This window comes from Spea bombifrons, chromosome 4, assembly GCF_027358695.1.
Source record: "Spea bombifrons isolate aSpeBom1 chromosome 4, aSpeBom1.2.pri, whole genome shotgun sequence".
Lineage (NCBI taxonomy): Eukaryota > Metazoa > Chordata > Amphibia > Anura > Pelobatidae > Spea > Spea bombifrons.
This window is the reverse complement of record NC_071090.1, coordinates 60,705,563-60,721,882: the sequence shown is the minus strand read 5'-3', so window position 1 is coordinate 60,721,882 and position 16,320 is coordinate 60,705,563. Positions and strand designations below refer to the sequence as shown.

Here is a 16,320-nt window from a genome sequence, read left to right as displayed (position 1 = left end):
GATAAGAAAAGTGAGCTACGATACTAAAACCTGAAATTCACGGTAAAATCGGTGATGAAAAATATGTATAAAATAGCACACTTTATGTGTAAAAAAAAAAAAAAATGTAGCTTGCCTAACTTACCAATACAAAAGGCTGCTCAACACTTGCATATCTAAAATTGTATTATATATTGCCTTAAAAACATGGATAAGTTACATAGAGCTAAAATTCACTTTATTAAAGTAACAAATTATTTTGGTGTATCATTCAAGATATTTCCTTTTTCCCCTACATTTTGGACAAACAATATAAAACCATAGATACATATTGTGTCTGAGACGCTGCGACTTTGAATGCCTTGTGTTGGACAAATTAGTAGCATCGTTATTTATATCCAGGTAGATTGTATTAATGTTCCACAGACACATGCACTTCAAGATTCCTTGCCAGAATACTTTAAACTCCATTTTATTTCCTTTCGTCAGCTTATTCTTCACGTTTCTTTGTTTGGTTGAACTGATTTTTGTTCCGTCTTTTACTTCATGAGCCAGCTAAAGCAAAGATACGCACTACAGAGACATTTTGGACCTACGGGTGGGATGTAACTGGTGGATTCATGTGTTTGGGTGCTGCTTGCGTAGCAGAGCTTTAAGCTTAATACAATCCTCCTTTATAGAATCCATATTATAAATTTAGGGATTATATATAAATATACAGCAATTCTGTAAAGTGCAGCAATCCACATGAGCATTCTGATTTCTTTGGTGCCTTCACCACTGTTACTGCAATAGGAATACATTTATTTATTATTTACAGGTGTTTATTTATTATTTTGCAGGTGTTCAGCTCCCAGCTTTTTAATAACTTAAGTAAATCAGGAAAATTCAAGTTCCAGGATCCAATAGTGACCAGAAAATAATTGTTGATGACCACACCATCCAGGCAGCAAATAAACAGAGAGGCTGAGGTTTAAAAATCTTAAATCTATAAAATAATATTTATGGGTTGCTTTTAGACACCTATACGTTCATACACTAGGGAATTTAACAAGACCAAGCCACCTAATACGCATGTTAACATTAAAGACATATAGATATTTAATATGCTTAGTTAGATTGTAAACTATACTACCATTGTCCAAGGAATAGGTGTCAAAATCCTTTATCTCAATCATTGCTCCACTTTGCTCCAGAATTGCTCTCTATACATAAATAAATCCTAATGTGCTAATTTATATTTTAAATTAAAGATTTTAATATATTTCTGAATTTAGTTGGTTTACAATATACACAGGAAATAATTATACAATTCATCATAAACTAGCAAAAAATACTCGGATTATTACAAATGTATTAGAACTGGCACAAGGCGGGGACATCGGAAATTTGTAAAAAGTGTCAAATTTAGAAAAATGTAAGAAACTAGAGGTATAACATTAATAACGTTTACAATTAATAACATTATAATTAACACCCACCCCCACAGACCCTATCATCTGACGAAAGCTAATATGCATTTGATTAAACTCCAAAATTAGTTTCCTATAAATTACCCATTAAAAAAAAATTCTACTCCTCTACTTAATGCAGCATTAATTAACTACTCTTCATTATGTATTTAATACTTATCCATTCAACAGCTTATATTTCACAAGAGAACCACCAATTTTCTATTCAATCTTTTTTTTCTCATGACCCAAAAAGTTGTATGAGAAGGGGGCACTATGTAGGTATTAAAAGCAACAAGGTTACCTGAGTCTTCCATCCCTCCAGAATCCCTGTATGTCTGTGTACCCCATATGATCATCACTGATGGTCCATGCTCTGCTACATCTTATCCATGCTGAGCATATATTAAAAAAAAAATTGGAGTGACCCTGCTAAAAACCAGCCCTTAGCTAATTTATCATGTTGCACAGTCTACTGTACGTTAGTTGTGGTGAGGGAAGGGTTAATTGTATGTGCTTGTAAGTGTATCAGTGTTTGACTCTGGCAAGTTTGTTCTTCCTTGGACTGGTAATGGGAGCTTCTGTTTTGCCATAAATAGAGGTTCCTTGAGGAGTATATATCATGCATGGTGCTCTAAGCCTGCCAAGGTTGCTGGGGGCTTCAGCTTTCACAGGTATATAGACATTGACAAGTTTTGATTCTGTGCAGTGATTTCTACACTTGCGGTATTATTATTATTATTATTATTATTATTATTTATTAAGTAGAATATATTTTTGTTCTAACTTTACTGTCCTGTTCTGGAGATTGACTTTATTTTTTTTTAAGAAGCTTCCCTTTAAAATTAACGACTCATGTATTATAAAACAAACTACATTTTTAGTGGTAAAAAAAAGACAATTGCTGCAGTTTTCTAGGTGGCATCAGGGAGGATGGATGTACCCAACAATGGTTACCGCCAGTACCTGGTGTCTCGATCGGTGTATTCAGAACCAGCTTTCCAGGAAGAGAATGAGAAGAAAGAAATTATTCAGAAAACGGTCCAGGAAAGGCTCCGGAAAAGCTGCAGGTTGTAATCTCTAGATTTTTTTTAGGATATTGAATGTGCCGTGTTGATTTCACATAGCTTGCAAAGTGGGGGCAATCACATAACATCGAAAAAAAAGCAAATATGGTATTTTATTTGCTATTCATTTTTGTCATCTATTATATACCATTTTTAACATCAGCAAGAAAATATTTAGCCATCTGAACATGAAAGCAGAAATACACATTGTCCAAATGTACAGAAAAATCTATATTTTTGACATTTTAATAATATGCTTTAATAGTATTTTTCCTAAAATAGTGTATATTTATCATTTAATATTTGTTAGATCATTTTTGTGTTACCTAGATCAACATGTTGTCTGTTCTAGTGCAGCTAGTGACAATTTGGACTTATAATTTCTGATCTCGACAGATTTTCATTGACTTAGAAAAGACCAACTGCTATCTGAAATCTGAGTTAATAACCAATGGTGTATTTGAACTGATTTCTACTACCTAGAAAGGTTATAACTTGGTGGTTTTCCACACTGTGTGTTCTTTATTCTGGCAGCTGTACATCTAGACAGGCTCTTCAGAGACTAAAGTCATTATTCCCAATCCTTGACTGGTTGCCCAAGTATCGATGGAAAGAATGGTTTGTACATGACCTGATCTCGGGAGTAAGCACAGGGCTTGTTGGCACTTTGCAAGGTATGTTTTTGGTTCATTAAACGATAACCAATTCGCGCTGAAGTGTTATAGTGATAATGAGATGGTAAAAAAAAGTGCTATAACCAAGAGAGAAGGTCTTTTTTATTGTGGTCCAACATATGGCTGCGTCATTCATGACTGGGCCAAGGCAAATATTAAAAGACAACTTTACTTTTCTTAATGCTACCAATAACACAATTGATATGTTGCTTCTAGACACCTACATATCCATACATTTCCAACAAAATCTATGATTTATGTTACAAAAGACAACTAACTTTGCAATTTGTTTTCCATAAACAAAAAATTCATTTATACTTTTGGTTATTTTGTTTTCTCTTTCCATTTGTTATTTGTTTGTGCTCGTGATACATGTACATAATGCATTCTCTATGTGTGTGATTTCAGGTCTGGCCTTTGCATTGCTTGCCGCTGTCCCTGTTGGATATGGACTGTATTCATCTTTCTTTCCTATCCTGACCTATTTCTTCCTGGGAACATCCCGGCACATTTCTGTTGGTAGGTACTGATTTTATAAAGAAAATTAGGTGCACCAAAAATAATGCATTAACAGTGGAGTTTAGTGGAAGGACCCATAACTGGGATTGAAAAGATCATATGTAGAGCTAAGAGACAAATGGAAAGAGTGCAGCAGAGAAGAAATGAATATGAGGTTAAAAACAGACACTGGAATTATTACGAGAGAGACGTTGCGATCGGTTATTGTGGAGAGAAATGTTTGCATGGCTGCAACTAGCAGTTATAATGTAGTTAGTTAGTACTTACAACATTAAAATAAATGGGATTGCTTTCCAGGTATTTGCATGAGGGGTCTAATCAGACCCCCATCTGCAGCATTTTCTGAGCCTGTACTGGAGCTGACAGGTGCTAAGTACATCACGTGTATGAAAATGGGTTTGGGGATGTGCAGAAGCATATGGGGGGATTTTGCAGGATTTTAGTCTTCAATACACGTCTTTAATTGCATGTGCAGGGGAATCATCATCATCATCTAAAATCTGCACGCTTCCCATTATTATTTCATTTTTCCAACAGGACCATTTCCAGTGGTTAGTTTAATGGTGGGAACCGTTGTTCTGTCTATGGCACCAGATGAAAAGTTTATGATGTTAAGCAACTCCACTGGATTGAATAAAACTGTGATAGACACAGTAGCCAGAGACGCAGCCAGAGTCCTTGTTTCCGGAACGCTCAGCTTCCTAATCGGAATTATACAGGTAAATATTGCAGAATGCCTACATTTACCATGTGCACCTACAGCTACGTTTCTGTGAATGGAACACCCTATACAACATTCATATACCTACTGTGGCAGAATGTCCACATTTACCACACCATTCGCAATAAACAGCCATCAAAATACAGACGGTTATCTTTTCAAATGTTTAAAGGCACTATTCTTTTAAGGCAGGTAACCGCCAATGGAATAAAGCCAACACCTAATAAAGCTGACTACATATAGCCACATCGCTCCAACCTGCACATGAGTGCTTGAATCTCTTAAAATCACTATTATTATCTCAATTCACCATCGCTGTCTTTCTGTATACCCAACTGCTCTTTTCGTTTAGCAAAGAAAATAGGGAAACTGCTAGATTTTAGTTCTGCTTTCAATGGGAATGATAAGCTCAATGATCGTTAAACACTTACCTTTTGGATACATGATCATATTACATATACTTTTTGGTTTACACTATATTAGGTGCAAATAAGATAAGGTGGTTTGTTACATTAATTACGGTCTGGACCCAATTTCTCCTTATTGCAGACACGATTACGGTTATTTCTTACATGTAGAACTCTACCAGATAGAACATCCCACCACAGATGATTTCATGTGTATAACCTATAAAAGGGACAGAAATGCCTAGTTTTTTTGGGTATCAGTGGAGCAAATTGGGTCAAATGAACAGCTTAACACCAATGGACAAGAGTACCAAGCATCTATATATTCAAATGTTCACAATGTTCTTCCTTTTATAATTTTCTTCTCCCTGCAGCTTGCACTGGGTGTTCTTCAAATTGGCTTCATTGTCAGGTACCTAGCAGATCCACTAGTCGGAGGATTCACAACAGCCGCAGCTTTCCAAGTGTTTGTTTCACAAGTAAAACTGGTTCTCAATGTCCCGACGAAAAATTACAATGGAGTGCTTTCTATTATATATGTGAGTTTCCTATGTTATAAATATAATCAGAATATACATTGTTGTGGCACAGCTCTATGACATCAAGATGACTGTAGATGTAATACATTGTTTGAGATGTTTAAAGAGTTCTTCCTTGCCTTTTCAGACAATTATCGATATTTTTGCCAACATTTGGAAAACCAATATTGCTGACCTCATTGCTGGGCTCTTGACTTTCATTGTGTGTGTGGTGGTCAAAGAAATGAATGACCGATACAAACACATCCTTCGAGTACCGATTCCCATAGAAGTCCTTGTGGTAGGTTTTTTGTAAGCCACTCAGTAATATTTCAATGACTCATTTCTACTACTGTAAGCACTGAATCCTACTTCTTTCTGATTTAGACAATAGTAGCGACGGGGATTTCCTATGGAGTAAATCTGGAAAAAAAATACAATGCGGGGATTGTAAAAACTATTCCCAGCGGGTAAGTGTGACATTAATGTTGATATTATTATTATACCTTAATTTAATGCTATGAGAGAGAAAAGATTGTATGCAAACCATTGAATTAACATTGTTAAATACATTTAGTATAAACATATATACACATTTTTATCTGACCTGTCATTGTTTCATTTATTACATTATGATTACATTGATTCATTGTGAAACTGTATGTAACTGTCCATTTTAGAAGCTCTACTGATGTAAAATACTGGTTCACAAAGTAATGGAAAAAAATGTGGGTTTTTTTTAAATAAAAAGACGAATGGCAGGATGAGAGGGTATGATTTAAGGTTATGGTGGATGCTGAGAAGTACTGTAAGAAAAGTCTACTTTACATTAAATGTAGTAGATAACCGGAATGGACTTTCAGTGACAATAGTACATACAAGCACAATACAGTAATTCAAGAAAGCGTATGTTTATAAAAGAAATAGTGATTTCAAATGGCACACTAGATATACCGTAATAGTTGGTTCTCTTCTGTGTATGTATAGTAGACCAATTGAAAGCTATGGTGAGAGTGAGAGAGAGAGAGAGAGAGAGAGAGAGAGAGAGAGAGAACATGGGTATTATATATGCCCTTACATGTGCGTTATTTCCATTTGTGCTGACGTTTGAGAAAAAAAATTTTTTGTTACAGGTTCATTCCACCCATGACACCAGATGTCAGCATGTTTGCTGAGATGATCGGTTCAGCCTTTTCTGTAGGAATAGTGGCATATGCTGTAGCCGTGTCTGTTGGAAAAGTGTATGCCACCAAACATAACTATTCAATTGACGGAAATCAGGTAAACAAACTTTGCTGTATTCCTCATTTAATATAGACTGATCGAACCTTTCATTTTTTATACGTTGACCTCCCACAATAGGTTCTCTGGTACAAAATCGTTTTCTATGAGTTGCTTGTATAAAACATAAGACATGGGATAGGTGTATGGCTATCCTAAATCTAAGGCCAAGGACTGATTAAGGTCTGATTAAGTGGGAGTTCCCCTTTACATGACGTTATATTACAGAATAATTAAAGGGAAACTCCCACCATACTTTTATATCCTTTATATTCCTATGGTTGTAAAGAATGTGTATATTTTATTTCTATTATATATTTCTATGTTGCTATGAAAGCTGCCAAGTATTTTTAGAGCTGAACTTTACTTGTGGCTCATTAACTAGGATATAAGGATGTACAGCTCAAGTCAATGTAACAAGTTCTGATTTACAGTGTGTTTGAATATAAACACCCCAGATCCAACAAAATGCTCCGGTGGCAACGACATGTAATTATTTCCGTGCTGCTGTTGTGAATACAGTCGCTAATGTAGGGTGTGTGTTTTCTGTTTATAATAAACATCAAGTATGTGACAGTGTCAGCTAGAGCAGAAAGCTAATACCTACTGTACATATGTACACTGCTTATAAAATGACCTTGAGAGAATTGCCTGTTTCTATAATAAAATCTAGAAGTACTAAGAAGTACTAAGTATGACAATATACACAGCACACCTTCAAGGCAACATTGTTCCTTCTTCACCATCAACAGAGTATTAAATATGGTCTGCATTAATATCCTTTAATGCCATGGAACACATGCTGTGAGTACTGGGGCACACATCAAACTTTCTACCTCTCTTCTGCATTAGAAGTCTTTCAGTTATACCTGCGTTTTGTAGGTATATTTAAACCAAACAGATGAGTAATGGTGCATGCTGGCAGATTTGATGAATATTATGTTCAAAATTGGAAAGTGATTTCATCACCATGGCAGCCAATGAAATCGTCAACACTAATAACATTCCATTGGCTGCTATGGTAATAACACTACAGTTACTTACCTCCTATATCTTAGCACTACGTTTTAGGTATCATTGTTACTTCAGTGATGACAGTTTAAAACTAATACGTTTTATTGAAATGATAATGCATAATTTTGTGGACTGAATTGATTTTGAAATAATAGGCTTGTATATTTTCTGTATATAACTGTTTAGAACTTACCTGAAAATTGTCATTCACAATTGTACACAGGTCCATAGTACTGGATAATCAAAATTATTACAGTAGTGATATGAAAACTGATTAATAACGTTCATTGTTCTTGGAACAAACATCTACTGCAAAATAAATGGTAACTGTGTGTGTTTCTTTGGTAGGAATTCATTGCATTTGGGATAAGTAACCTATTCAGCGGCGCTTTCTCCTGCTTTTGTGCCACAACAGCTCTCTCCCGTACTGCTGTTCAGGAAAGTACTGGAGGAAAAACCCAGGTATATAAGATAAAAATTGCCCTGTTCAAGATATGTATACTCTCATGTGATGCTATGGGTATTGTATGTGGAAAGTCTGAAAAGTGGTTTTATTGCCATCAGTGGAGATTACCAAAGACATTTAAAAGGGTCTCATATCACATGTAAGCAAATGCTACAAGTTGTGAAAGATTAGCGCTGATGGGGAGAATCAGCTTTTATTGCTAATTAAGCAGCCTGCAAATCTGGGTGATGTTTTAATCATGGGACATTTTCATTACCCAGATATAGGTTGTTGAAGAACTAGTTCTGCTAAGGGCAGTACGTTTTTTTAACCTGCTAAATGACACAATTAGTAAAGACACCCAACCAGAAAGCATGCCTTTCTGGATATGGTGATAACTAACAATGTAAATTGGTAACTACTCCACCAAGACACTTCATTTTAGAAGGGCCAACTTTGACAGGCTCAGGGCATCTATTAGTGGTAGGTCCAATTCTGAGGGGAGCTCAAACCTTCTCAATGTTGGCCTTTCATAATGCATAATAAAGTTGATCAATTAAAACTGCAACTCTTCTGCAAATCACTTACAAGTTGTCACTTTTAAACTGGAGAAAGCTGATCTCATTACATTTGGATGTATGGTGTGTTATATACACCGTGTTAATAAAACATTCACCTATTAATATGGAAGAAAATGTACAGGGCCCACTTTGTACATTACATTTTAAGATCCATATAACCAAATGAATTCGCTTCACACACTCTTCCTATTACTGTGTTTTTCAGATTGCAGGCCTGATCTCGGCTTTTATAGTGTTGATTGCTATAGTAGCACTCGGAAGACTCCTCGAACCCTTACAAAAGGTATGTAGGAACTTTTTTTTTTAATATATTTTGAGTCAAGCCACATAGACACATACTAAATGTGCACTTTTTCTAACCAATGGGATACAGGTTAGGTGATGCATTTTAGTAAAAGGTTTCAAGAACCAACTGATAAATTGTACTGTTCATTTTAAAGTAAAGGGGATAAAAATGGTTGAAAAAAGGGTAATTATAGTTTATTAACTATGTTGCTTAACATCATGCTGTGTTCTCACGTCTTAATGGCTTACACATTGGGATAAGTAAAGTTTATGCGTTAACAAAGCTTAGTCACTATGTTCTAATGCTAATGAATCTGATGAGGCTTTTACATGGACTAAGTGAGGAGACAATCGCTACAATGTCTTTCATGTAATGCCTAAACACCTTGTATTCCTTATGTTGTGTCATTTTGTGTAACTAAACCATCTCATAACATGGACCTGCTTTAATCTCTTCTTTTAATTGCAGTCAGTGCTGGCAGCCATTGTTATTGCCAATCTGAAGGGAATGTTCTGGCAAGTATTAGACGTTCCTCGCTTGTGGAGACAGAACAAGTGGGACTCAGTGAGTAGCCATACCCTTCGTGGTGATTTTTCCTTGGCAAATACCTGTTTACAAAGGAGAAAAAATCATCTCAATAGCAAATTACCTCATATGCAACTGATATAATGAATTCTCTTACTGAACTCACATTGATTTTTTTTTCTACAAGGTGATCTGGGTGTTCACATGTATTGCAGCCATTCTTCTGGGGCTGGATTTAGGATTGCTTGCTGGCCTTGTCTTTGGATTACTGACTGTCGTTCTTCGTGTTCAGTTGTAAGTAACTTTAATCCTTTCTGCAGGCTTTGTTTAACTTATTTATTTTAAAGTTTGTCTCTGGCAGAGTGATCAGTGTAATTAACAAAATAATAATAATAAAAAATATATATATATATTATATAATATATATATATGTTATTATATATAATATATAAAATTCCTTGTCAACCAATGTGATAAAAATCTCCTACTTTATGGACATAGTATAAAGTTGCCTGTTATTTTATCCAATTTCAATAAAACATTTTAATTAAACCAGTGACACATTTTCCAGATAATTTAACCCTGCCAGGTTATTATGTAATTATTAAATAATTAAAACTGTTTTTGTTTCCGAATAAAATTGTACGGCATTTTCTCTTTAATTTAAAATTATTTTTTTTTTCAGCCCCACGTGTGGTTCTCTTGGAAATGTCCCCGGTACAGACATTTACAAGGATGTCAAGAAGTACAAAAATGTAGGAACTATTTTGAAACCACTGAATTTTCTGAGCTTATCTTATGTAACAAATGGCACCTACTAACATCAAACACAGAAAATGACTATTAACAAAGTAGTTAATAATAAAAAAGTACTCGCAATTGTAGGCGATCCCTTGATATAGCGTAAAGTATAACGTATAATGGTACTCCACGGATGTGTCAAGTATATTAAAGGAGAAGAAGCTCACTTTTATGAATGTCAAATAGATTCAAAATGAGGAAGATGGGGGGACATTTAAAGCTTATGGAGACAAAATCACATTATTAGACAAACATGGAGGATAAAATTGCCAGGTAAACAAAAAAGCATGATAAAACATCTTTAGATGTATAAAAGAAGAAAACATAAACCAGGAATAATTAAACTAAAGACAAATTAAGGGGATTATATAAATGATGATAAAGATTTGCTTAAATAAAACTCTATTTTTACAGTGGAAGATGACGTTGAGGGACCATTGTTAGCAAAGGGAAATAGAGTGACATGGGTATTTACAGAGGAAGAAGTTCTACTTGGAACTATCCAAAGTAAATAGTAACAAATCTATAGAACACATTGGGATCCACCCAAAATTATAGGAGTTATTGAAACAGACATGCTATGATATAAGCTATCTTCACTATGGGACCAGATCAAGAACTGATGGGGTTCGAATCCCTTTCATCAGGAAAAATGAGCAGACTAGATGGTTCTCATTTTGTGCCAACTTCTATGTTTCTATATTTAAGTATTTAGCTGTCATTTTAGCTTAAAGTTCGTATAACATCCAGATATACTTTTTTTTCTTCCACAGCTTATTGAGTCGGATGGAGTTAAAATTGTTCGATTTACTAGTGGTATCTTCTATGGGAATATAGATGGTCTTAAAAACGGCATTAAAAAAATTGTAAGTAAATCTTGTTTCAGATTTCTTTTTAATTTCGATTACATTTCATTTCATTGAATGAATAATAAACATATGTTTTTGCCACAGACTGGGTTTGACGCAGTCAGAGTTTTTAACAAGAGGACCAAAGCACTCAGGAAAATAAATAAACTTATTAAGAAAGGACAACTAAGAGCAACAAAGGTAATGTCATGTATCATTAAAATGTTTTAACTGCCTTAGTACATAACACCCAGTTATAGCCAGTTGTATAGTAGAGACATCTAACATTTATCAATGGGAAGCTGTCTCTTGTGGACTGGGGCCATTCAAGCCTATGAACTCTATGAATCTCCTTAAAGGCTTTGGTATGATAAATAACCTTGTTGGTTCTGACCCTATTCTGCCATCAGAGCTTGGTTAGCCCTTCCTCTTCATATGACTCTGTCCCTTCTTATTTCCTAGTAATTTTTTAAATTTTATCTCTTAAAGTCAAATCATAGTCAAAGTTCAATATTTCCGCTTGTAACTAACTGTCTCTAATACATCTATAAAAATACTGATACAAAAATACTGATTTATTTATCCTTTGTTAAAACACATTTTTGAGTAGAAAGAGTGAAAAAAAATCTTGGAAAGAATAGAATCGGAGTTTACTATGTTATAAGACAATTGTGTAATACCTGCATCTTTTAGAATGGAATTATCAGTGATGCGGGTACAGATAATGAAGCCTTTGAGCCAGATGATGATCCAGAAGACCAAGAAGGACCAGAGAACTCAGAAGTGCAAATCAAGGAAGTGGAAATCCAAGTGGACTGGAATTCAGATTTGCCTGTTAAAGTATCTGTCCCAAAAGTCTCTATACACAGCATTATTTTTGATTTTGGACAAATAACGTTCCTTGATGTGGTTGGAGTGAGATCACTTAAAGTGGTATGTATTTAGTCTGTCCTACAAACATTAACTGCAAGGTGTGTATTTAGAAATCTAAAATCTATTATTTCTTGTTAGATATTTAAAGAATTCAAGAGGATTGATGTGGATGTCTACATAGCTGCATGCGAGGGTAATGTATCTGCTTGGATTACATCTTTCTAGAACCAACTTTTATTTTCATTTGCTGAACCATGAGCTTATGCTAGAGCACATGTGTTCATACCATCAGTACCATCAGTAAGGGTAGGCAGCAATAGGTTTTGTGGTAGACATTTAATTAAATGAACCATTAAACCATTAAAAGGGACAGTTTACTGTCCCTAACACTTAGCAATAACATCAGGAAGCTGGAGCCCTCCAAAAGAGCCATAGGTATAAGTAAGCACTGAGTTTAGCGTGAGGGGGTTTGCATCTCGTCTCCCCTGTTGGCTGTGTAACCCTGCTCTGTGGTGGATTATGGATAATAGGTTATCATTATACATTGTGGAGTTTGATCTTTTTTTGGCTCCCTCGGAGGCAATTATTAATATAATAATTATAGCCAGTATTTATATAGCGCCTTTTCCCCACCATTTTGGGACTCAAAGTGCTTTTGATGGAACTCGTTTTATCAACCTTGGAAAGGAAGGAGGGCTGAATTGAGTAGGTTGTACATTTATAAGTTTGAATGCTAAGATGAAATTCAGAAGTTTAACAATGAATTATGCAATGCCTACTTTTTCCAGAATAAATAGTTAGATCATTTTTTTTGTATAAAATGAGAAGCTATAGCTCATGGTTAATAAAACCCTTTATTTTTCCATAAAGTCATATAACAGTCAATGACAGGAGCCAAGTCCTACATTTTTACCAACTCTTTAACCATCTGTGAATTATCTTTCCCAGATCAAGTTTACAAAAAGCTGGAAGACTGTCTGTTTTTTGATGACGCCATCAAACCTGACATATGCTTCTTGACTGTTCATGATGCTGTGCTGTATATAGAGAACCAGAGGAAGTTCAGCGATGGCAGTGATCCTTTACTGGAGAAGGTAATGTGATACATTAATTACAGGAATGCTTTTTAATCACTTGACAAATGCATGTTCCTTATCCCTATTGCACCCTAAACGCCTCATAGGGGTCTCCCTACTTGCTGCCATGTTGTAAAAGCAGATACACCTGTATTGCTGGATCACATCTACTGGCTACAGTAGCCTGCACAGTGCTGATACAGCTATTCAGCGGAGGCATCACCAAGATAATCCGTTGGGGAAGTGGGGCCCTCCAGAGCTCAAGGGCCCATATGCACATGTGTGTCAAGTGGATATTATACCAGTGAATCTAATTTTCCAGAAAATACAGTAATCCATATAACAAATGTATTTCCTGGGTAATGAATTCTCTCAAAACCTCTTGGGGTAGAAACGATCAGATACTAATTTAATTAAGGTAACAAAAATGTTGCAATATGTCAAGTTTGCTCTATCTCCTTACAGATTTCATTGATGCAAGAATCTAAAGAACCTTTCGAATACACAGAAGAAGTGGAACCCACAGATCAGGAACTGGATGCTCAGGAAGCGGTAAGATACTTTTAAAAAAAATAATGATATTCTTCTAAAATAAGATATGGAAGTATTCAGCTGATTCTGAATGGGGTGTGTTAATGTCAATTCAACAACCAAAACTTAATGCATCACAGTTTTTATTGACATGGGCATGATTACTTTGAAATACACCAATTAAAAATGGAAAAAAATCTAAGCAATACCACCACAGCTAACATACTTTCAGACATTATAATATAAAGGCAGACGCTGAAGTTATGATGCTTGGTCGATACTATTACGCAGAAGTCCATATTTTGTACTATGTTTTATCACTGAGGTATGGCTAGAAGTACAGGGCATGTGTACAGGGTTTTTCTGGACTCTAACTCATGGCAGTGACAGCATCGTATTGATTTTAAGTATGTAAGTTACACAAAATAAAAAATGGTTATTGGGTACTATATAGCCCTAATACCATTCCAGGAATTATAAAGCATTCAGTAAGGATACTTGTAGTTAAATACTTGGTTACAGTCGCACATTATTGTTTATTTTATCTGCAAGTGTAAATATTGACCAATATACTCAAAAATCCATATACGGAAATGATAAGGTATCTTCAACTTTAGATTCAGAACGGACTTGGATATTGTAAAGACTACTTGAGAATCTTTAGTAATCTTATGGTTTGCAAACAAATGAACTATAGCCCATGGTGTTGTTCTGTAGTGCAAAAAAGTTCTTTTTAGGCACAGTTAAATAACTTTATCATTGCTCTCTCATCACAGGCACTCCGAAGACTGGCATCATGAAGAACTGCAATTTCATCTTGTCAATATTTCCTTCAATAACCAGACCCTTTTTTAGTTTCATGCTATTTTGTACACATTTTCAATAAAAACTGCTCACTCCCAGGAAGCTGGATTTACATGTGTGCTGGGAACACAGAATAGATATGTGAGTGCCACTGCATGTAGCTAGTTCACAGCAGTGAAAGACTGAGAATACTGTGAAGTCCCAAAATATTAACACATGAAAAGAGAACAAACTCTACAATCTAGAAAAAAAAGGATTTACCTGAAACTATTTCCACATCAAAGGAAGGTAGAACACTTTGCATATCATATACCTAACATACTATTGAACACTGCTTTTATTCTACAGCTATAAATACCTCTTGAGCATATGTAAAATTGATCAATGACATTTACATGGAACAAGTAGTTAGAACTGATATACTACTGAGATTTACAGTAGTGTTAAAGATCCCTAATATTGTATTTTCTGCATTACTATACTACATTCACACAGTTAAACATCCGGGTTTAACTGCTGGTCTATAACTCTGTGTACAAAGACACGTATAAAAAATCATTTTCCTACCAATACTATCAACTAGTGGTTAAGTTGTGTTTTCCTATATATTAAATGAAATGATTAAATCAATACTTAAAGCTTTAATGATGAATACACATACATACAAGAATATATCCAATTAATGTAGTGGTGACTTGTAAAATCATTCTAAATAGTACTAAGTATCTATATTAATTGTCTTCAAGTTGGCTTAGAACAGAGCATTTTATTCCTTTGGAAACCAATTATTTTGTCTGTATTTACCAAACAAAGTTCAAAAGGACTCAACCCATTATCATTGTACTGAGAGGATGTAGCCAAGCGCTAATCTGACAATGCACTTTGTTAAAATAAAGGAGAAGAAGCTAGGTCCAAAAGCTCTGCCGATAAGTATTTTTAATAAAAAACTAAAAACACATGGGATATACTATGCCAATTCAGTGCTTGATGTTGGTTATGAAAAAAAACATCTGTGCCTAAACTTTAGTTAAATAGCAGAACTTCGGGCTCATTGTTTCCTTTCATTGTTTATAACAAATGTCATCTAATAATGTTGCACATATTTTGAAGGATGTACATTCTAATGAGCAAATATTTCATATATTTTTCTTTATATTCTGTGTCAATATACTGTATATTTACATGTGTGACATGTCCTGTTTTTGTTTTATTTATTAAGGAGATATAGTAAGGTATGTCAAGAATTTAGAAACAGTGCCTGATTTCTCATCTGTTACTGTATGGTGTTACTGATTGTATGTAAGGGGATGGTGTTACAGAGTGTGTGTGTGGCGTTAGCATGAGGTGTTTTAAATCCCATGTGTGTTAGTGTCTACTGATAGAGAGTGTAAGTGTTGGATTATGATGTTAGAGAGCGTTTGTGTTAGCATATGGTGTTAGAGTGAGAATGTGTGTTAGAATGTGATTGTGTACAAGTTAAATAGGGGACAGGTCTGGTGGGGTCACCAAGGAAATCCTGCACCCAGGAGCCACCAACTCTAGGCTCACCCTGCAAACACTGATATGTGGCTTTCAATGCTCACTACAAGATCACTAATACAGACATTCAATAACATTGGGTCTATAATTTTAAAAAACGTGAGGTACTCAATTTACTATTTTTGTCCAGTTGGAGAATTTTCCATTAACAAAAACTGTCTGAACTGTATCTTTAAACCAGCTTTTAATAGAGGTGCCAGCAAAATTACCTAGGCCTATCTCATTTTATCTGTACAGTAACCTTTTATGTGGAAGTGTTTCAAATGTTTTTTGCAAAATCAAAATAAATCACACCGACTGAAATATGCTGATCTATATGTTTGCTCATCTCTTTATATAATGCAATAAGGTAGGTCTAGCATTATCTATCTATCAATCTA

The 16,320-nt window shown here is 35.0% G+C and overlaps 1 protein-coding gene across 2 annotated transcripts; it reads left to right on the top strand.

The window, feature by feature from the left end:
* The first annotated feature begins 2,050 nt into the window (after positions 1-2,050).
* Positions 2,051-16,251, top strand: LOC128492929 (pendrin-like). 2 transcript variants are annotated; one of them, XM_053465694.1, is made up of 21 exons: positions 2,051-2,104; positions 2,341-2,500; positions 3,032-3,171; positions 3,580-3,690; positions 4,228-4,409; positions 5,193-5,357; positions 5,485-5,637; positions 5,724-5,806; positions 6,470-6,617; positions 7,980-8,093; positions 8,863-8,940; positions 9,412-9,507; positions 9,656-9,762; positions 10,154-10,223; positions 11,043-11,135; positions 11,223-11,318; positions 11,811-12,050; positions 12,129-12,183; positions 12,939-13,084; positions 13,532-13,618; positions 14,374-16,251. In XM_053465694.1, exons 2-21 carry the CDS (start codon positions 2,364-2,366, stop codon positions 14,395-14,397), a joined length of 2,325 nt encoding a protein of 774 aa, XP_053321669.1. In that variant the 5' UTR covers positions 2,051-2,104; positions 2,341-2,363; the 3' UTR covers positions 14,398-16,251. The 2 variants fall into 2 exon arrangements, with proteins under 2 accessions (XP_053321669.1, XP_053321670.1); XM_053465695.1 differs by having other exon boundaries at positions 2,054-2,104; positions 2,349-2,500.
* Positions 16,252-16,320: the final 69 nt, after the last annotated feature.